Source organism: Silurus meridionalis, chromosome 15, assembly GCF_014805685.1.
Source record: "Silurus meridionalis isolate SWU-2019-XX chromosome 15, ASM1480568v1, whole genome shotgun sequence".
Taxonomy (NCBI): Eukaryota; Metazoa; Chordata; class Actinopteri; order Siluriformes; family Siluridae; genus Silurus; species Silurus meridionalis.
In genome coordinates, this window is record NC_060898.1 from 10,258,753 (window position 1) to 10,280,577 (window position 21,825).

Consider the following 21,825-nt stretch of genomic DNA (forward strand, 5'->3'; position numbering starts at 1 on the left):
GCTACATAGCAGACTATTAAGTGACGGCGGCCTGCGGAGACCAGAGCTTTGATTAGTTCACATTGGAAACACCTGTTTTCTCTCGAAACCAAAAAAGAAAAAAAAAAAAACTTTGACCTTGTCCTCTTTGGCCTACGTGAAAAGTTATGAAGCTTGGTGTGCTTCGCGTTCTCTTGAAAATACGATTTTCTTTGCGATGCAGAAAGCGTTAAAGAAGTATTTCGTGAACATGGACGAGTACCTAGCCAGTCTCGGTTTATACCGGAAAATGATGGCTCGGGACGCGTCCTGTTTATTCCGAGCTGTTTCTGAGCAGGTATTGTGTGTTCACTTTAGTATTACCTGGGGAAATTGGGGGTTATAGTTTTGCCGTTTTACAAAAGCCCGCAGGACCTAATGGAAGAGCTTTTGTTTTTAATTGCGTGGCCTTTATAACCCGTGACATGTCTTGTTTATGTTGATAGCTTTATTTCTCTCAGAATTACCATCAAAAAGTAAGAAAAGACTGCGTCAACTTCATGAGGGCGAATAAATGCAGCTTCGAGCCTGTGAGTTAATGAGAATTTGTGGTACTTTTTCTACGCTTTTTTGTAAATCCTATTAGAATTGTTTTTTTTAAATAACTTTGCTTTTTGTTTGCGTGTTTGTTAACTGCAGTTCGTTGAAGGGTCTTTTGAGAAGTATTTGGAGCGTTTGGACGACCCGAAGGTTAGTGGTTGTGTATGTGAGTAATATATTAGTGGTGTGCATGCTTGTCACATTTAATGTTTCAGATCATCAAACTAATTTAAATGTTAGTAAAAGATAACACAAGTGAACACAACATGCAGTTTTTAAATGAAGGTTTTTTTTATTATTGAGGGAAAGCAATAGCCAAAACTACATGGCCCTGTGTGAAAGTGTTTGCCCCACTGTTAAAACTGTGGTTTATCACACCTGAGTTAAATTTCTCTAGCCACACCCAGGCCTGATTACTGCCACACCTGTTCGCAATCAAGAAATCTCTTAAACAGGACCTACCTGACAAAGTGTAGTAGACCAAAAGATCCTCAAAAGCTATGTCATGCTGCGGTCTTAAGAAATTCAGAAACAAATGAGAAAGTAAGTAATTGAGATCTATCAGTCTGGAAAAGGTTATAAAGCCATTTCTAAAGCTTTGGGACTCCAGCGAACCACACTGAGAGCCAATATTCACAAATGGCAAGAACATGGAACAGTGGAGAACCTTCCCAGTAGTGACCGGCTGACCAAAATTACCCCAAGAGCACAGCAACGACTCATCCCAGAGGTCACAAAAGACCCCACAACAACCTCCAAAGACCTGCAGGCCTCACTTGCCTCAGTTAAGGTCAGTGTGAATGACTCCACCATAAGAAAGAGACTGGGCAAAAATGGTCTGCGTGGCAGAGCTCTACGACAAAAAACCGCTGCTGACCAAAAATAACAAAGACTTGTCTTAGTTTTGCCAGAAAACATTTTGATTATTTTACAGACTTTGGTGGAAAATTCTGTGGTCTGATGAGACAAAAGTTAGGAACTGTGTCCCATTACTTCTGGTGTAAAAAAAAAAAAAAAAAAAAGGGGAACACCGCATTTCAAAAAAGAACATCATACCAACAGTAAAATATGGTGGTGGTAGTTTGATGGTCTGTGGCTGTTTTGCTGCTTCAGGTCCTGGAAGACTTGCTGTGATAAATGGAACCATAAATTCTGCTGTTTACCAATAAATCCTGAAGGAGAATGTCTCAGTTTGTGACTTCAAGCTGAAGCGAACTTGTTCTGCAGCAGGACAATGATCCAAAACACACAAGCAAGTCCACCTCTGAATGGCTGAAGAAAACAAAATGAAGACTTTGGAGTGGCCTAGTCAAATTCCTGACCTAAATCCAATTGCGATGCTCTGGCATGACCTTAAAAAGGCAATGTGACTGAATTACAATTCTGGATAGATGAGTGACCAAAATTCCTCCACAGTGCTGTAACAGACTCCTTACAAGTTATCGCAAACACTTGATTGCAGTTGTTGCTGCTGAGGGCGGCCCAACCAGTTTAGGTTTAGGGGCAAACACTTTTTTCACACAGGGCCATGTAGTTTTGGATTTTGTTTTCCCTCAATAATAGAAACCTTAATTTAAAAACTGCATGTTGTGTTCACTTATGTTTTGCTAATATTTAAATTAGTCTGATCTGAAACAAAGTGTGACAAACATGCAAAAAAAAAATAAAAAAATCAGGTAGGTGCAAACACTTTTTCGTGTGTGTAAAATGAGTTTTGGACTCTAGTGGAATAGCATTATTAGGATAAAATACCATAAAAAGCATAGATGCAAGATTCTTGCAGGATAAACTTCTCACCTGGCACTTCATAATTGTAGACTTTCACAGCACCAGATATTTTTGTTACATCATCCAGGTTTTGGTAATGTAAGAAACTAATTTATAGCAGAGGTATAACTGCTGATCTGGAAACTTTAAAGCGTTTATTGTACAGTTGCTGAGTTTCTTTAAAATGTTTCAATTAACTTTTAGGAGACTGTGGGGCAAGTGGAGATTAAAGCTTTGTCTCTGCTTTACAGGTGGTGTATTCTTTATGCTTTATTTGTTCCATATGCGCACGCTCCATCTATCCATCCATCCATCCATCCATCCATCCATCCATCCACACACACACTCGCAATTAGGGCTGCATGATTCTTGCTAAAATGTGAATCACAATTTTTCTCCATGGGAATTGAGATCACGATTCTCTCACACGATTCTCATGTTTTCAACCAAAACATTTATTGCACTCAAGTAAAAACAGTGCTACACAGGATTTTTAGTTATAATAAAAGTAGTAGTAATTTGCATTTTGCAGTTCTTTCTCGACTGTCATGCGACACTGAGTATATAGACCTGGCAACGCAACGGATGAAAAATAGTTGCGAGAGGGCAGACAGTAGCGCTTGTCTAAAGTCTTTATCATTGCCTTAAATCCCTCGTTTTCAACAGTGTTTATAGGAGCCATGTCTTTAGCTAGGTGATAAGCGATGGCGTTTATGTCTTTGTGCCGCTGGGAACTTGAGGGGTATGGGGATGCACCGTGTAATGTCTGAGTTATTGAAGTTTGTGTGGTCTGGCGGCTGGTATTTTTTGGTGTGGCTCCCTTGTCTTTCATGGCTAACTCGTACTGTATTTTGTGGTGACGTCTGAGGTGGTTGTAGAGATTGGTGGTGTTACCTTGCGGGGCTGCCACAATGCCAAAGCACTGCTTACAGATTACGACTCGTTGCGCATCATCGTCAGGTTTAAACCCGAAAAAATTCCACACGGTGCAATGTGCTCCTTTTTTCGTTACCAATGTTGCTGCATCGTCGCCACCAGGAATGTCCGAACTGGCGCTCATTTTTTCCTCTCTTTTGAATGAAACCAATGTTACCGCTCTAAATCCACAGCAGAACGCCGCAAATAAGGACGAGGGAGGAGAGAAACGATCGGGTCTGATTGGTGAATAAATAGGGTTTGGTTTTACACAGTGTGAGTAAGTTTGACTGATATAGCATCTTAGAATGTTGTAAGTAAATACATGAACACGTGAATGCAGCATCTGAATACAGGGAAATACTATATATGCACGTGAATCGCCGTCATTTAAAAAGAAGATCGAATGTATGTATGAATCGTGATCGTGATTCATTTTTCGATTAATCGTGCAGCCCTACTCACAATCAGAAATAGTTAACCCCCTCACCTCAATAGACAATAGTGATGTTGATGAAAGATAATGAAAATAAATGGGGGAAAAAAAACTAGTGAAATAAAACAATATTTGATACATGAGTTATTTTGACAACAGAAGTTGACTTAACTTTTTTAACTAAGTCTTGTAACACATGAGCATGTGCAGTATTATTCAACCCCCAGCTTCAGTGCCTTGTGGAGCGCCCTTTAGTTTTTATAACTTCTAACAAGCGTTTTCGATAAGTGCTGACAAGCTTCTTACATCTCTCGATTGGAATCTTTGCCCGTTCTTCACGTGCAAAAGCCTCCAACTCAGTGATGTTTGACGGCTTCTGTGCTGCAACTGCTGTCTTTAAATCCCCCCAAAGATTTTCAATTGGATTTAAATCTGGTGACTGAGAAGGACACTCCAGCATATTTTCCCCAACCAAGCTTTGGTTGATTTGGAGGTGTGTTTGGGATCATTTTCTTGCTGGAAGGTCCAATGATCACCAAGGTTTAATTTGTCAACAGAAGGCATCACATTGTTCTTCAAAATGACCTGGTATTTCTGGGAATCCATGATGCCAGGTACACAATCAAGATTGCCAGTTCCTGACCGTGGGGATAGTATTCTTCTGCTCATAAGCCTGACCTTTTGCACGCCAAACATACCCCTGGTTCATGTGTCCAAAAAGTTCCAGTTTGGGTTTATATATGCATCACAGCTGAAGCAAATAAAGGATCATTATAGATTTCCTAAAGGCTTAATGATGTTTTAGCTCCCCTTCAGGCCATAAAAACTGTCAAAGCTTTAAAAACATTATTATATGGGGGTTGAATAATTGTGACATGGCAATCTTAACAAAATATACAGTTATACACAAACTACATCATACATTTTCTGTGTTGATTTTATGTATCAATAAACTCATTAAGAAGCCGTCCAAAGCAGAATCCTGCACTTTTGAACAGATTTTTATTTATAAATCCTTAACTCTAGGGGTTGAATATTTCTGATTGCGTGTGTATACATATATGTATGTGTGTGTATGTATGTATGTATGTGTGTGTGTATATAGATAGATATATATAGATAGATAGATAGATAGATAGAGATTTATTTATTTATTTATTTTAAATTGACCAACAAATTGTGGCAATTTCTTACCTACCACCAAAAGAAAAAAAACATTTTCAGAAATAAAATTTACCTAGTAAAATATTTGCTGCACATTTTTACTGTTATTATGGCAAAGAGGAATCTTTGTTAGAGGCTTACATTCTGTATGATGTTTGGTGCAGTCGGCACTTCGTAATTTACAGGTACCCTGGGAAGTCACCAACTGAGATTGGAGAGGAGGACAGCTTGACTAAGGTGAGGTGTGGTTAGACCAGATGTGTAAGACTGTATAAACTTAAAATTTAGTTTATCTTTTTTATCTTTATCTTTTACCAAAAATTGCTGTTAAATTGTATTTATTTTTATATTCCAGAACACCAGAGTAATTCTTTGAAATAAGTATTCTTTATAGCTTTTTTTTTTTTCTTCACATTTGCAAAAATAGTGTTGCGTTTCTCTTTGCTTGCATCTCTTTACTTTCTCTATTATGTTGCAACACAGTCAATATAGTAAGGTGGAAACTGAACATTTTTAATAGTCTAGGTTTACTACATTATGTATTGAAGAGCAGTGGAAATGTTTCTCTTTTGTAGTATTATGTTTTGTTTAATTTAAATGATTATAAACAGTGATTTTGTTTATTACAGATTTTGCTCTGTTGCTCAAATAATGGACACTATGACATTGTTTACCCAAGGACCTACCCAGTCAATGCAGCATTATGCCAGTGTACGTTTTGCAGAACACTTACAATTATAGAGTCTACAAGTAGTGTTTGTTTATCTAATAGAACTGTTTTTGCTTTAGATTTACCCATAATAGCAATTTATTAAAAACGTATTCAAGTTGTCTGTCTGCATGTTGTACATTAAAAAAAAAATATATATATATTTCATTAATATAAATGCTTTGGTATAAAAAAAGTGGTTCATTTTTTAATTACACTTTTTGTAATGTTTGAAGCCCTGCTGTATGAGTTGTTGTACACTTGTGTACTGGGCATTGAAGAGGAGGATCTCTATATGGCACTGGATGGGTTCAGAGGGGGAGGAGGGAGGCGCTACAGGAACAGCCACTCTGGGTGCAGTGAGGATGCCAGTTATGATGCCAACGAGGACTGTGCTCCCAGGTCTTTTATATACAGGTTTTGTTTCTGTTCACACTTAAATGAACTGTTAAAGGGATCGGGGAGTGTATAATCCCAACGCAAATGTGAACACAGCAGTAACGAAAATTAGGAATATCATATGTTACACACACGTCTATGTGTAACATGTTTACATTTATGGCATTGGGCAGATGCCCTTTTTCAGAGCAATTTGCAATTATTTTTATGGCAGGGGATTAAGGGCCTTGCTCAATAGTCTAGCAGGGGCATTTTGATAGTATTTGGATTTGAACTTTTGATCTTCTGGTTAGATGTACAACAGCTAAACCCCTGAGCTACCACTTTCTTTGTTAAATGCTCATCCTAAATGTGCAACACAACTAGTAATGTTTAAATACAATTTATAATTTTTTTTTAATAACGTTTTTGTAAGAGGAAAGTCTTTTATTATGAATTTTATATATATATATATATAAAAAATAAATAAAATTCATAATAAGACTTTCCTCTTACAAAAACGTTATTTAAAAAGTTATGTATATTATATATAGCTTTATCCTTTCTCATGTCTATATAAGCACGCATTACTTTTACAGAGAGGAATGGGAACTAAGTGGTTACAGCCGTGCTGAAGAAAAGGCTAAAATTGCCAATGAAGACCAAAAGGTGATAAAATCCAAAGTATCGTACCCTAAAATAAATGCATGTACATTGAAGTGAGATATGAAAGCTAATGTTTCGGACCTTTACCTTAGCATGTAGATGGCCCAGCAAAGCTTGCTCTTCCCTACAAGGTCTTGAAAGCCTTAGATCCTGAGATGTACCGCAATGTGGAGTTTGACGTGTGGCATGATGGCCGCAAAGGTGAGTTTGAGATTGTTTAATCCACACATTAAATTTATCTAATTATTCCTGGTTTCTTCTAATGCCATGTATAATGTGTGAAGACTTGAACTTCAGGGCCTGGTATTAATGCATTAACAGATTCTATATTGTATATTCAACGCTATATACAGAGTAATATCAAGTGACCCTGTGGCACAGCCTATTTCTAACAGTTCATCAGAATGTGGGCTCTTAACATTTGTAGTTTAATAGATGGCAAGTTTAAGCAACAAGTAGTGCTTCCTGTTAGTCCATTGCATTGAATATATAAATTGTGTGTGGTATAATTGTTGCCTTTATTATTTAATGTATGTTGGTAATTTGGTGTTTGCAGAACTCCAGAAGACTGATTATATGGTGTTTGCTGGTAGACAGTATTTCTTAGGGGATAAGTGTCAGGTATGATTGTCGGGTATAGTTTTGGTTTTAGTTCTTTTTTTTTTTTTTTTATTATAGGTCTTTACCATGCAGTCATAAGGTTAAATGTTTGTGGACCCCTGACCAAACACATCAATATGTGGTTGTCACCAAACTGTTGTCACAATGTTGGAAGTAATAGGCCAAACCTGTTCCAGCATGACAATGCTTTTGTCAGTCTGGAATGAGACATTCAAGAAGTGCATATAGGTATGATGGCCAGGTGTTCACAAACTTTTGGCAATATAAAGGACACTAATGTTTGTTTGGTTGTTCAGGTACGTTTGGATCCAAAAGGGAAGTACTACAATGCTTTTATTCAGGAGGTAGGGACTCATCCAAGTGCTGTGACGGTGTTTATTGAAGAACTCGGTGAAAAGTGAGTTCTAATGGAAATAATTGTTTTTTTGGATCTGTTAAGTGTTCTTGGTATTCAAAACACATTGTCAAAGCTCACTTAAGAGTCATCTTCTGTGTCTTAGACACTTGGTGTCCTTGACTAACCTGAAACCAGTGAATCCTGTACCAGCATGGAACATTACACCAAGCAGAAAAAGCAATTCCTACAGCCATGCTGATCAATACCCAGGAGAACTAGGTAATATTTTATTTATGTACCAGCTGCAACACAATGTAATGTTAAGTCGTCTTAGTAGATAATGTGATTTCAGTATGAAGATTACAGGTAGTTGAAAAGTACAGCTAGTAATGTATATAACTATAGCATGGCAAGTTATTTTTCTGTTGCAAATTCTGCCAGCTTGTGGGAGTTGGTAGCTCAGTAGCTAAGGTTTTGGACTTTGCTTTGGAGGGTTATGAGTCAAATTCCCAGCACCACAATCCTGTCACTCTTGTCCCTTGAGCAAGGCCCTTTTAACCATAACTACTCAGTTGTATAGATAAGATTATTGTAATTAGCTCTGGATGAGGGCATTTGCCAAAAGTTGTAAATGTAGTACTTTTTTATTAATGTGTGATAAATGATTTTCTGGTCCAGACCCGGAGCTGTGTGCAAGACGCAGATTTCTGAAGAAGTCTCGTGGTAAAGAGATGTTGATGACTGTGTCGTACGGCCGTTCTCAGGCTGGCCTACCCCCACGTCTGCAGCCTTGTCCAGGAAACCTGGCATCTGTTCGCAATCCTGGAATACACAGCCCTGCTCCACCCCAAACAAGTGTGGCCTATGAGCACTATCGCCCACACTCTCAAAGACCACCACGTGGATATGGTCCATCCAGGTGGGACAACTTGCTTCTTAATGTTCCTTTAGTTGTTAGTGTGCAAGAAGTGTAAATTGTGTTGTTCAGGGATCTTTTACTAGTTAAAATCTCCCTTTGGGATTAGATAATTTTTTCTAAATTTTGGAAGTAGTATTTTTAAAGTACAGAGAGAAAATGTTGAGGTATGTGCTATGTAGCCAAGGCTAAATCTGTCATTCTTGATTTTGTATGCTAATATCTTGCATCCTATCTTCTCCATGCTTTTCTCTGTTCTACTTAGAAGCTCTGCACGTTTCCTAAATCGAAGTCATTTTATTGGACCTGAGGTGGCCTACTATGCCAGTCCTAGTAAACGCTGTTACCAGAGTTTTGACAATTATTCATTCAAGTCACGGTAAGGGGAAATTTTTTTTTTTTAACTTTTTCTTTTTAAAAGTCATGTAAGCCATTGATCTTCTAGATTGGTCTATGTTCATTTTCCTACTGCTTTCAAAATTTTGCCCAGTTTGTCCTCCCTTTTCGACTTTTATTTTGCTACAAACATTACTCTAATACAGTCACATTCAGTGTCCCTTTCAAACAAATGTATGATTTCTAAAACTATATATAATTAAATTGTGGATTAAATTCATGATTGAGCATTTTCCTGTTCCTAGCCAACTGGGTGTACTAAATGCAAATTATAAATGCGAATATACTTCAATAATTGTGCGGCACAGTTTTTTTTTTTTTTTTTTTTTTTTATATAAAGTTTCCTTTAAAAAAAAAAAAACAGCAAAAAACTGTTTTGTGATTGCAATTGTTTATCCATAAAGGCTCTGGGTTACTAAACGGAAGGTGTGGGTTCAAGCTCTGCTTTTGCCAAGCTGCCATTCTTGGGCCCTGTAACATGGCTGACCATGTGCTCTGACCCCATCTTTCTAACATTGCAGGGATATGCAAAAGAAATGTTTTACTGTGGGATCAATAAAGTATTTTATAAAAGAAAAGGGGTAAACAATAAAGATGACTACAGTAGAAAACAATGGGCTTTTTTGGGGCGGTAAAATGTACAATAACCTGGTTAGGTTATTAGGATTTTATCATGGCACATCCTGACTTTCTTCTTTGCAAAAGTGTTTTAACTCTCAACAATTTAAGGGGGACCTCCTGTTCTTAGTAATGTCACTGTTGTGTGGGGTTTTCTTCACTTGTTAATTGTCTTTACAGTTTTCTGTGGTAAATTCTTTGTCTTCGAATTTTTGTTTTTATAACCCTCCCCTTACTGATATTTTTCAACAAAGATATTGTATGTTATGTGCTTTGTTTGCTTTTTGTGCGTCATGTTTTATTCATTTGGATACTATCAAGATGATGCCAGAAAAAACAGCTGTACTATACTTTGATTAAACCCAAATAGTACCATAGTTTTATTACTGCAGTGTGCACTTAGTTTTTAAGATATGATAAATACAATCTCAGATGAACACCATGACCTTACACAAAATAGAGAAACGTATGTGGAAAAACTTTATATAGCTTTTGGGACTACCTTTAGCAGCAATATCTTTGTTGTGAAGGAATTTTAGCTCGCTCATTTTTGTAAGGTTGCTTCAGTTTACTGAGGTTTATGTACAATAGTTTATGCACAGCTCTCACCACAGCATTACAGTCCAGGCAACCACTAATGGGAAGATTGACAACTGTTTTCCACTTGTGAATAATCTTCACTGTAGAAAGATGGGACTTTAAATTGAATTTAAATGATTGATCTTATAATCCTTCCTTGATTTATGGGCAGCACCACTGCTCTAAGATAATTGCTGATGTCTTTTCAGTTTCATTGTCTTAACACCAGAATGTTCCATACCAGCAAACTGCTAAAACTTTTATTTAGGTGGTCACACTTGCTGATCAGTTAATCAAGGTCATTTGTTTAGCAGCATCTGGCCTCTTACATCCTCGGGAAACAGTAAAAAGATGCACTTAGTTTTTCACACAAATTGTAATTTCAATAATTGATATAGTAATGTCATGTGGTGGTCATCTGAGGTTGTATTTTCCTAATTGTAAGACCTGATAGGAACCAGATTTGTATGTCCTGATAAAAACATAGAATTCAAAGAGGGTGGATATTTAATTTTTTTCTTTTCTTCACTTGACTATATACAACTTGGTGTTTACCGAGTTTGAATGTGGTTAACTCTGAAAACTGACATATTTCTCAATTATATAATAACACAAAGGTGTAATTAATTTTTCTCTAAAATTGTTTGTACACTTTAATATATACAGTATTGTTCAAAATAATAGCAGTACAATGTGACTAACCAGAATAATCCAGGTTTTTAGTATATTTTTTTTTTTATTGCTACATGGCAAACAAGTTACCAGTAGGTGCAGTAGATTCTCAGAAAACAAACAAGACCCAGCATTCATGATATGCACGCTCTTAAGGCTGTGCAATTGGGCAATTAGTTGAAAGGGGTGTGTTCAAAAAATAGCAGTGTGGCATTCAATCACTGAGGTCATCAATTTTGTGAAAAAACAGGTGTGAATCAGGTGGCCCCTATTTAAGGATGAAGCCAGCACTTGTTGAACATGCATTTGAAAGCCTGAGAAAAATGGGTCATTCAAGACATTGTTCAGAAGAACAGCGTACTTGGATTAAAAAGTTGATTGGAAAGGGGAATACCTATAAAGAGGTGCAAAAAATTATAGGCTGTTCAGCTAAAATGATCTCCAATGCCTTAAAATGGAGAGCAAAACCAGAGAGACGTGGAAGAAAACGGAAGACAACCATCAAAATGGATTGAAGAATAACCAGAATGGCAAAGGCTCAGCCAATGATCAGCTCCAGGATGATCAAAGACAGTCTGGAGTTACCTGTAAGTACTGTGACAGTTAGAAGACGTCTATGTGAAGCTAATCTATTTTTCAAGAATCCCCCGCAAAGTCCCTCTGTTAAAAAAAGGCATGTGCAGAAGAGGTTACAATTTGCCAAAGAACACATCAACTGGCCTAAAGAGAAATGGAGGAACATTTTGTGGACTGATGAGAGTAAAATTGTTCTTTTTGGGTCCAAGGGCCACAGACAGTTTGTGACAAGACCCCCAAACTCTGAATTCAAGCCACTGTACACAGTGAAGCATGGTGGTGCAAGCATCATGATATGGGCATGTTTCTCCTACTATGGAGTTGGGCCTATTTATCGCATACCAGGGATCATGGATCAGTTTGCATATGTCAAAATACTTGAAGAGGTCATGTTGCCTTATGCTGAAGAGGACATGCCCTTGAAATGGTTGTTTCAACAAGACAATGACCCCAAACACACTAGTAAACGAGCAAAATCTTGGTTCCAAACCAACAAAATTTGTTATGGAGTGGCCAGCCCAATCCCCGTACCTTAATCCAATCGAGAGCTTGTGGGGTGATATCAAAAATGCTGTTTCTAAAGCAAAACCAAGAAATGTAAATGAATTGTGGAATGTTGTTAAAGAATCATGGAGTGGAATAACAGCTGAGAGGTGCCACAAGTTGGTTGATTCCATGCCTCACAGACGTGAAGCAGTTTTAAAAAACTGTGGTCATACAACTAAATATTAGTTTAGTGATTCACAGGATTGCTAAATCCTAGAAACAAAGATGTTTGTACAAAATAGTTTTGAGTTTGTACAGTCAACGGCATACACTGCTATTTTTTTGAACACACCCCTTTCAACTAATTGCACAGCCTTAAGAGCGTGCATATCATGAATGCTGGGTCTTGTTTGTTTTCTAAAAATCTACTGCACCAACTGGTAACTTGTTTGCCACGTTGCAATAAAAAATATACTAAAAACCTGGATTATTCTGGTTAGTCACATTGTACTGCTATTATTTTGAACAATACTGTAGGTTGCAATTTCATTATAAATCTGAATGATTGCATCTTGGTTTTATTTTTGATTACAAAAACCTGCATTTTTAATAGGGATGGATAGACTAAATTTCCAATTTATATATTTTATTTGATTTCACACTTTGAATCATATCACAGTACCATTTATTGAAGTTTAATTGTTTCCCATTGTTTCCCCAAATTAAAAGTACATAACTACCATTCTTACTGTGTGTGTTTCCTTTCACATTCAGCAGAAGCAGACGTCAAATGCAATCATCTGTAAATAAGGAGTGTCAGTTTAGCTTTGTTCCTGAGTCAGGAGAGGAAGCCCAGGACCTGGAGGAGAGCATCAGTTTCTATGAGATGGAGGAGGCAGATGAAAATGTTTTTTCTCCTATTGCTGTTGGTGTCACATTAGCCTGAATAACTACTAAATTCAGAAAAAACTTTGAATGACCTTGTCTTCTGATTTTCTTCAAATCTTTTTGTTGTAGGGACAAGCTGTTGCCAGCACTATTGTTCCTGGTGCTGCTACTTACTGGGTGCCAAGAGGGCCAAGCCCTATTACACCAGCCAAACAGCCTATAGCATCATCTGAGGAGGATCCTGATGAGAGAAGCACCGCTGGAGGCCATGGTTGCTTGCTTTTATACTTTACACATTTTGTCTTTAGATAATAATTTATACTTTAAATATAGAAATGTTTTTTCACAGGGGAATATTCCGAGGAGTATATCTTCTCTGCTACAGGTTAGTGTATTTTATCGCTTTTTAAAACATCAATTTTTCCTGTCTATTTTGATATGCTATGGTTTTTAACTTGTATTACACTTTGTCTCAACCTCTTGTAGATGCAGGATTTCAGCATCCAACTGTGTACACTGCTGAGTCAAGTGCTAACCTGGTACTGCATGATACGTAACATGATTTTTAAAAAGTGAAATCTTAAATTACTTGCCTTGTAAAATAAGGTTAATTAAAAATTAAGCAGAGATGCTCCCCACTTTACAAACCTTCGTGGATACAAACAAAGCTGTCAAAAAAAATTCAAAACTGAGGAAAGCCACCGATAGCTAGTAGTCGACTGTAATGAGTCTACATGATGCGTGCTGGACTAGGGCGAATATATATATATATATATATAAAAAATTTTTTTTTTTTTATAGCTCTTACATCATTAGAAGATATTCGTAATCATTAACGAACACAGTAACAACTTACAAATTTATAGTACGAACGGTCGTTAGAAACGTAACTTGTCCGTAAAGTGGGGAGCGTCTGTATTATTGGTTCTTCTTTTTGTACAGACCATTCAAGAGGGTGGATCACGTGCTGGATCACCACAAGAGGGTGTTGCTACATATAGTTACTCGCAACAGGTTTTTTGGCTAAGTATCTTAATGAAACTGTTCACTTTGGTGTATTTCCTTTGCATTTTCACACTCTTGGTGGTGTTATTTTGGTGTGATGTCCATGTGTCAATTGTTGATTTAGGTAGTGGTGAAATCAGCAGTCATTTCTTCCTCTCAGCCAGTCAACTCTGCCCCAGCTGCTATTTTTACTTCCAACTCCTCTCCTTCTTCAAGTGCGAGTTCTCAGAGCTCTCCAAATCACCTGCAGGCTTCAAACATTACCCCAGGACAGCCACCACCCCTACACACACTGGGCAGGCCAGGTTTGTCTACCATAAAATGTTTAATGTCATTCTAAATAACTGTACAAGGATAAAAATTGTTTAACTTTTATATTTGCTACTAGATGCAAGGTACATTAATTTGTGTTTAATTTGGTTACGTTAGTGTTCTTTCTGTATAAACTTTTATTTTCGGCAGCTGGATGTTGGAAACAATTGATTGTACTATTTGTTGAATTTATTTTTTTATTTACAGTTAATTGATACTTATCTAGACAAATAATCAAAAAATCAAAAATTACAATCCCCCTCATTTTTTTAGAAAGGGAGGATCAAAAACTACGCAATGATTTGCAAATATTAAACCCATTTTACTGACAATAGAAAATGTCCCAAATTTTAAACAAAGGGAATATACAGTAAATTTTTAAGGAAATTCAGTTTACCACTGTCTAATATTCTTAAATATAGTTTTTCTACATATGGAAACGGAACAATTGTTTTGAATTGAGTGCTAAGTTGGAAGGCCCGTTTTCTTTTTAGACTGAAGGACATCCAAAACTAGAATTAGAAATTTGGATTTGTCTGAACAGTAACATTATTCCTTCTATTTTAAATTAGCTTTGACCAGAGAAAACTGGATCTTTGTTCGGATCATGTTTACATATTGATACATTTTTGCATGATGATTTAACCTGCATTTGTAACCTGGTTTGGCTGTGTTCAGACAATGATTTCTCCTTCATTACAGAATTACTTGTTTTTCATGCAGTGCCCCCTGAGTTCCTTAAGACTGAAGACATCTAATACCAATAGATTTTTTTTTCCCCCCTGTCCCTTGCAGAAATTTCTCCTGATGCTCTGAATCTTTTAATGATCTGTAGCTAATAACTATTCAGTCTTCACAATTATGATCATTATTCTGAAATTATTCCACAAGTTGTAGAGACAGATTTTCACAGATGAGGTGAACCTATGCCCATCTTTATCTTTAAAAGGCAGAACCTCTCAGGAGTACTCATTTTTTAAACCATCATGTTACTGACCTGTTGGCAATAAACCTGATTTAGTTGGAAGATTATCCTGTTTTCTTTTAAGTAACAGTTACATTTTCCAGCCTTTGTTGCCAAGTCCCAATTTATTTTTATTTATTATTTTGTTTTTTAAGATTAGTTGTGACCATTAATTTCAAAATTACCTTATTTTTTTTTCCTTAAAAAAATAAAAAAAATAAAATATGATTTTGATATGTTCTATTGGGGGGAGAAATGTGGGTTTGTTAATTTGCAAACCATTGGATTCTGTTATTTACATTTTAAAACTTGGAATTTGGGTCGTATCTATAACCTTGCTTCTGTGAGGAATACAGCATTGAAGACCTTGATGTGAACATGGTGTTAACAATTCAACACCTTACCTGCTCTTCCATTTCCAGTAATGTCCATGCTGTTTCCTCCAGCATGTCCATGGTTTGTGAATGAAATTGGAGAACCTGTAACTGTGGCCCCACCTCCACCTTACTCTTATGACCCAAATGGCAGTGACTTACCTAGAGGTCAGAGCAGTCCAGCTATAAATCATTCATAGGTTGTAAATTAAAATGAAATGAAAAGGTTTTTTTCCCCCCCCAACAGATTGCAAGGTTCTCCAGTACTTTTTCAACTTGGGTGTGCAGGTAGGGAGTAATATGTTAAAATAACAGTATTTAATCAAAATGTGGTCTTTAAGGTTTGGTTTTGATTTGACTATATATTACACCAATTCATTGTTAGTAAAATGATTCAATATAATTTCCAGTTCTTCACTAAAAGCTTAAAGCATTTGTGAAAAATACTGATATGCAGTTAAAAAAAAATTTGACACCACAGGCATATCAGCAAACCTACTGGCACTCTATGGTTCATATGCAGCAGATGTACCCACAGCCTTGTGGGGAACCCCAGTTTCAGCCTTACCCAGGTCCAGGTGCTGCTGCAAGCCCTGATCACATGGTGCCCCAGCATCCGGAATACCCGGAATCTGCCCGTTCGTGCCCACCCACTCAGGGTGAGACACCCAGCAATGGTCAGCACCTCACTGTCAGCAGCACCCCCACAAATGTCCATACACTCTGCTGGCACATAAGTATAGAACTCATCACATAGTCCATCTTCCTTTTCCTCCTATGCCCTTATTTCCTGAGGTAGGGGTGTGGTGATCTGAGTTTGACGGTATACTATAAGGATGTCAGAAATAGGTTTACCCTTACTGTTATGCTACAAAAGTGTTGGGTAAAAGTGTGTTCAGTGTGTCTCCTAGGAAATATTCTTGGTTTCAATTAACATGGCCTTTATAAAGACTAAACACAGGGTTTCTTTTGTTTTTTGGTAAACAAAACCATTTAAACAGTCCCTTTCTAACACAAAGTATATTGCTCTATGGAAACCTGCAATTTATTGGGCAGGACCGTTCTTCATACCATTCCACCCCTATTTTCAGGCACCACCGTGACTGTGGAGGCCCCCACTGTGGTAGCACCAGGCACTGCATTTTTTCCACTGGTACAGGAGCAGTGTCAGGCATCTTTGCACCCTTCCTATGAGCCATACATGCCTGTGCTTTCCACCACCTACCACTACCTTACACCCTGGACTTCTGGGCCCATCCCGAATCCACGCTTCCACCACACCCCATATTGTCCTTCATCCCACACTCATGTCAACTACATCACCGCCTCTACCCCCCCTGCACACTTTGTGGCCCCTGCACAGTTTGTCCCCCCTGGTATGTAACTACTTAATAGTTGTTTTCTTGATTACTATTTCACGTCCACACAACTTTTTTTTTTTTTTCTTTTTTTCTTTCTGATTTAATATTTTAAGCCATGTTCACCCATTTTTGCACTTTTGGGTTTTTGTAATGTTCAATATTTTTTTGCTGTTCTTATTAAAGTGTTTTGTTTCAAAATGTGTTGCATACTCATTTGCTTGTTACTTTGGTTTTTTTTGCTGGTTTTATAATAACCCTGAGAATGTTTAAAGAATAGTAGTGTAAATATACAATTCTACATTGCTGTTTAAAATGTAAATCTAATGTGGAATCTAGAAAAGATTCTCAACATACAAACATCCAACTCTGTGTTGAATAGGCTACAACAGCTGAAGAACACATGAATGCAAGTCTAATATAACCACAAACTTGCCCTAACTGGACTGTTGAAAATTTCTTAAAAAAATTAATGTCAAATGCCAGTTATCAAATAGCCACTTTGCATTGATCTGTGCTCATGATATGCATGTACTTTGATAGCAGAAGCGGAACCTGATGAACTTTTCTGCTGTTGTCGCCCATCCCTTTTAAAAAGGATGTTCTTACAATGCATCCGGAAAGTATTCACAACGCTTAAAAAAATTTTTTACAGCCTTATTCCTGAATGGATTATATTCATTATTTTCCTCAATTCTACAGACAATACCCATAATGAGATGCGAAATCTTTGCAAATGTATTAAAAAAAAAAATACACAAGTATTTAGTCTTTGCTCAATACTTTGTGGAAGCACATTTGGCACCAATTACTATTAAAAAAACTATTTTTGAGTATAATGCTACAAGCTTGTGACCCCTATTTTTGGGCAGCTTCTCCCATTCTTCTTTGCAGAACATCTCAAGCTCAATCAGGTTGGATGTGGAGCGTCCGTGCACAGTCACTTTCTGATCTCTCCAGAGATGTTAAAGTTGTGCTCTGGCTGGGCCACTTAGATAAGCAGTGGCTACAGGACATGTCCTTAGGGTCATGTCCTGTTTAAATAAACTGTCACCCCAGTCTGAGGTCCAGAGTGCTCTGAAGCAGGTTTTTAATCAAGGGAGTCTCTGTAAACTGCTGCATTCCTCTTTCCCTTGATTCGGACTATTCTCCCAGTGCCTGACACTGGAAAAATATCCCCACAGCACAATGCTGCCAATTGAAGTGATGCAAAGAGGGTTGGTTTTTTTTAGAAGGTTCTTCTCTTTCCACAGAGAAAAGCTGGAGCTCTTTCATAGTGACCATCGGGTACTTGGTCACCTCCCTGACAAAGGCTCTTCCTTGCCTTTTGCTCAGTTTGGCCGGGCAGCCACTCTAGGAAAATACCTGGTGCTTCCAAACTTCTATTTACGGTTGGTTTGGTCATGTTTCTGAAATGTTCCCCACAGATCTGGGGAAGGGTACAGAAATGTTTCTGTACCCTTCCCCAGATCTGTGCCTCGATACAATCCTGTCTGAGGTCTATGGAAAATTTTTTGCTTTGTGCTCTGACATGCACTATAAATTTAGGACTTTTTTTTTGTTTTTTTTTTTGTTATATAGACAGGTTTGTGTGTGTGCCCTTCCAAATCATGTCCAAGCAACTGAATTTACCACAGGTGTACTCCAATCAAGTTATAGAAACATTTAAAGAATGATCAGTTAAAACCGGATGCACTTCAGCTACAGTTGTCATGGCAAAGGCTGTGAATACTTGTGTACATGTGAAATTTTTTTTTTTCCCTTTTTATATTTTTTATAACTTTCATTACAAACTTTTCACTTGTGGTATTGTTTGTAGAATTATGAGCTCAGAAGTTCTTGTTTTTTTTCCAACAATTGTTCAACCATGTGTAGAGACTTGACGGTAAAAATTCCAGGAGACCACCTGTTTATGAAAGACCGGCTCATTTTGTCCCAACACACTGGTCATTTTGACATTTGATGTGAAGCTAATGACTTAGATCTGCATGATTATGTATTGTACTGATGTGATGTATGACCGGCTGAGTATCGTTAATTTACAATTTGTATTCACTTAACACTTTTTATTAATGTATATTTTAGATCTTTGTAATTACACAAAATTATTAAAATTAGCCAACATGTCAAATCCCCCATCACTATAGATCAAAGGAAAAAACTATATATGTGTTTGAGTGGTTATATTTCAGTTTTCTGAAGAAAAATGAGGGAAACTGTGACAAATGCAAATTATTCATAATTTGTACCAACTATTCTAATAATTTTCCTAATGTTTTCCATGCAAAATGATTAACAGTTTTCTTATTGGTGACTTACAGTGACAGATTTCTATATAATCTTTCATTCTCATTTTTGGAAATTCAAAGCAAGTTTTCTGTTAATCAAGGTCAACAATTACTTTGCTATGAGTCCAACTAAGCAAAACAAAACCTACTTTAACTATGCAAAATGTAGAAAAATAATTTCATAAAAAACTGAAAGCTTAAAAAAAGTTAACTTATCGTCTTACAGGCATAAAATAGAAGAAATTATTACTGAAGTACAACAGGGTACATTTGATTGGAACATCTATATTGAAATAATGTCATTTGTATAATTATTAATAATTTAATAAATCATGTTTCACAATCCTAATATCCAGTGTCCTTTTACACTACGGGTTTATTGTGGATTTACAGCTCGGATTTAAATGTGATTTCACTTTAGGCATTAACTGAAGACAAACTACTTTTTATCCATAGCAGACATGCTTACTTCTCTTCTAAACAAGAAGTACATGCACAAGTCCTTTTTGATCAAATGCTTATTTCCAGCTATTGAATTTGGCATGAAATGTCTTTCTACATTCAATAATTTGGCTTTTACCAACGGGGCTGTGTATATTCTGCCCTTGTTTCCTGCATAGTGACAAATGGATCACCTTTTAAGTTTAAGGGAAAATGAAAGTCGCTTGCTCAAAGGGGAAAATGGAATAAGGTCACTTTAGCACTGTTAACAATGTTGCTAATGCCTAATTTGTTGCCAGATTACAAAGAGATCCACAAGTTTTGTTTCAGCCTTATAAGCTCTTCCTACTTTACAAATGCTAAGCTTGTTGAGCTTTGTTTTTAAGCTCATAAATGCACGTTTTGCAACACGTTAGAAGCCAGGGAAGCCTTGATAAATAATGGCATGAGTGATGTGTTGATGGCTAAATGTAACTGTTAAACATGTATGTGCAAATGACATTTGGTGTGAACTTGTAACAAAAAAAGAGCATTGCATTAGAGGAGTCATTGACTTAAATACACTCCCATATTGCTGAAACTGAATCAACATTCTTGATACTGTATTTAAAGACTACTTATTTGCTAATTATAGGTTTATGTAATAAAAGCAAATTGAATGTATGTACAAGTGCTGTCCATTGGCCAATTGATATGAATATAGTCAGGGCAAACCCCTCTTGCTCATCACAGCATACTCATTGTGCAGCCAATGACAGTTTAGAGCTGTGTGGTGATTGACTCCTCCTGTTCCCAATAGGAGGAATCAAAACTTTCGCAGGGCCCTGGCAAACCCTGACACAGATCATCACTGGAGGAGAGCAAGAGGGAACTGGAGGCAGTCAGGCTGGAAGCACAGTGTAGGCCAGGGGGCCTTAGCAGGAGGTTGTCATTTGCCTGCTGTGAGACTGACTGTGTATAAATTTTGTCCCTTGCACCAGATTCTCCTCTGAGTGTGTGCAGGTGCATGCTGCTTCTAGTCAGCCAGTTCTCTGGCTGCTCATGGGGCCCCTGCCAGGATTTTGGCGTTTGCAAAACTCCATCTGAAATGCTGTAGGTTTGTTGCTGTTGGGGACTCAAGTGTGATTCAGCAACATGTCCATTCACACGACGAAACAGTGATCCCAAGCGGCGCAATGAGTCTTTCTTTGAGCGTGAGAAGTGCCTTAAGCGGCCACTTGTCCTCACAAATGACGAAGGGGACCATTTGTTTTTCTTCAAGCCATTACTTTTTGGTCCATCATCCACATCCTCCAGACCTGCCATAGAGCGGAAAAGAGCTGAAACAGTAAATTGGCCTTCACGCTTCCTCTGGTCTGCTTGAGCAAAGGCAAGAGATCTTGAGTGTTTTTGCCTTCCAAGCTTTATTCCTTTGTTTATTTTTTCTGTATCTTCTTCATCATCATCTTGCTCAGCCTCAGGTTGTGTGGCTTCACTGCTTGAGGAGTAGGTGCGGCGTGGCGGCTTGCGATTGCCCAGCAGGTCCAGGACCTCATAGCGGAAACTTGAGATGTCCTGTTTGAGCTCCTTAATCAACCACAGGGAAAATGCTAATTAAATTAAAGGGAGAGCACACCACATGAGCCACAGTACTCAATTGCAGGAAATATTTATCTGTCTAATGTAATAAAAAGAAATCCAGTTTATAGGTCTGGCAGAAACAAAGGAACCAAGACTTGTGTGTATTCCCAGGGCCTGTGTGTTTACCAGTTCTGCCCTATTTCATCACAAGGCCTACACAATAACATTATAAATAAAGATATGAATTACTGCCCAGTAAATTGGATTATATTTTTCAAAAGAAGTGTGCCTATCAAGGTAAGTGGGCCTCAACTAAACCTATAATTTTTGAAATTGAAATTTTATATAATAAAAAACATAACTGATTAGTCAACGTATAAACAGTCCAAATCAGATGTAAATGACTTGTTTATGCTGAAAGTGCACAATAATAATGTTTTACTGATGACTTTATAATTATAGGAATTAAACTGACAGACCTTGAAATTTTCCTCAGTCAACCCTTCATCAGTTTTGGTCCTGCGTATCATTGCTGCAACATATCGTTTTACCAGATTTTTGATGACTTCCTAAAACAAGCATCCACAAATATTCAGCATTACTAAAAGCATTAACATTGACAATCATATACAAGTTGTATAAATGTTGAGAAACCAGTGGAAAGCTGGTGGAGCAAAAGAATGATACAGTGGCTGAGAAAATGTGCACATGCACAGATTCATCACACACAGACTGATATATTTCAAGTGCTTACCATATTTTTCGGACTATAAGCCGCTACTTTTCCCCACGTTTTGAAACCCGCGGCTTAAACAACGAAGCAGCTTATTTATGATTTTTT

At 37.4% G+C, this 21,825-nt stretch overlaps 2 protein-coding genes across 15 annotated transcripts in view; one reads left to right on the forward strand and one right to left on the reverse strand.

Annotated features, from left to right (window-relative positions):
• The first annotated feature begins 44 nt into the window (after window positions 1-44).
• alg13 (ALG13 UDP-N-acetylglucosaminyltransferase subunit) lies at window positions 45-16,896 on the forward strand. Of its 13 annotated transcripts, none has more exons than XM_046868543.1 (24): window positions 45-316; window positions 465-548; window positions 658-708; window positions 2,530-2,576; window positions 5,005-5,077; window positions 5,470-5,551; window positions 5,786-5,966; window positions 6,527-6,596; window positions 6,686-6,794; window positions 7,150-7,214; window positions 7,511-7,611; window positions 7,715-7,830; window positions 8,230-8,470; window positions 8,733-8,846; window positions 12,569-12,719; window positions 12,812-12,953; window positions 13,032-13,067; window positions 13,169-13,221; window positions 13,625-13,696; window positions 13,812-13,992; window positions 15,386-15,505; window positions 15,585-15,625; window positions 15,819-16,014; window positions 16,429-16,896. In XM_046868543.1, the coding sequence occupies exons 1-24, from the start codon at window positions 197-199 to the stop codon at window positions 16,719-16,721; spliced, it is 2,739 nt and encodes a 912-aa protein (XP_046724499.1). In that variant the 5' UTR covers window positions 45-196; the 3' UTR covers window positions 16,722-16,896. The 13 variants fall into 13 exon arrangements, with proteins under 13 accessions (XP_046724499.1, XP_046724506.1, XP_046724507.1 ...); XM_046868550.1 differs by having other exon boundaries at window positions 15,819-15,996; XM_046868551.1 differs by having other exon boundaries at window positions 15,410-15,505.
• Window positions 16,897-18,752: 1,856 nt separating this feature from the next.
• The window catches only part of trpc5a (transient receptor potential cation channel, subfamily C, member 5a), a 55,851-nt gene continuing 52,778 nt past the window's right edge, over window positions 18,753-21,825 (reverse strand). For both annotated transcript variants that reach the window (XM_046868585.1, XM_046868584.1), the window contains 2 exons: window positions 21,464-21,553; window positions 18,753-20,990 (listed from right to left, as the gene is read on the reverse strand). In XM_046868585.1, the coding sequence (XP_046724541.1) occupies window positions 20,184-20,990; window positions 21,464-21,553 (897 nt within the window). In that variant the 3' untranslated portion in view covers window positions 18,753-20,183. The remainder of the gene's footprint in view (window positions 20,991-21,463; window positions 21,554-21,825) is intronic.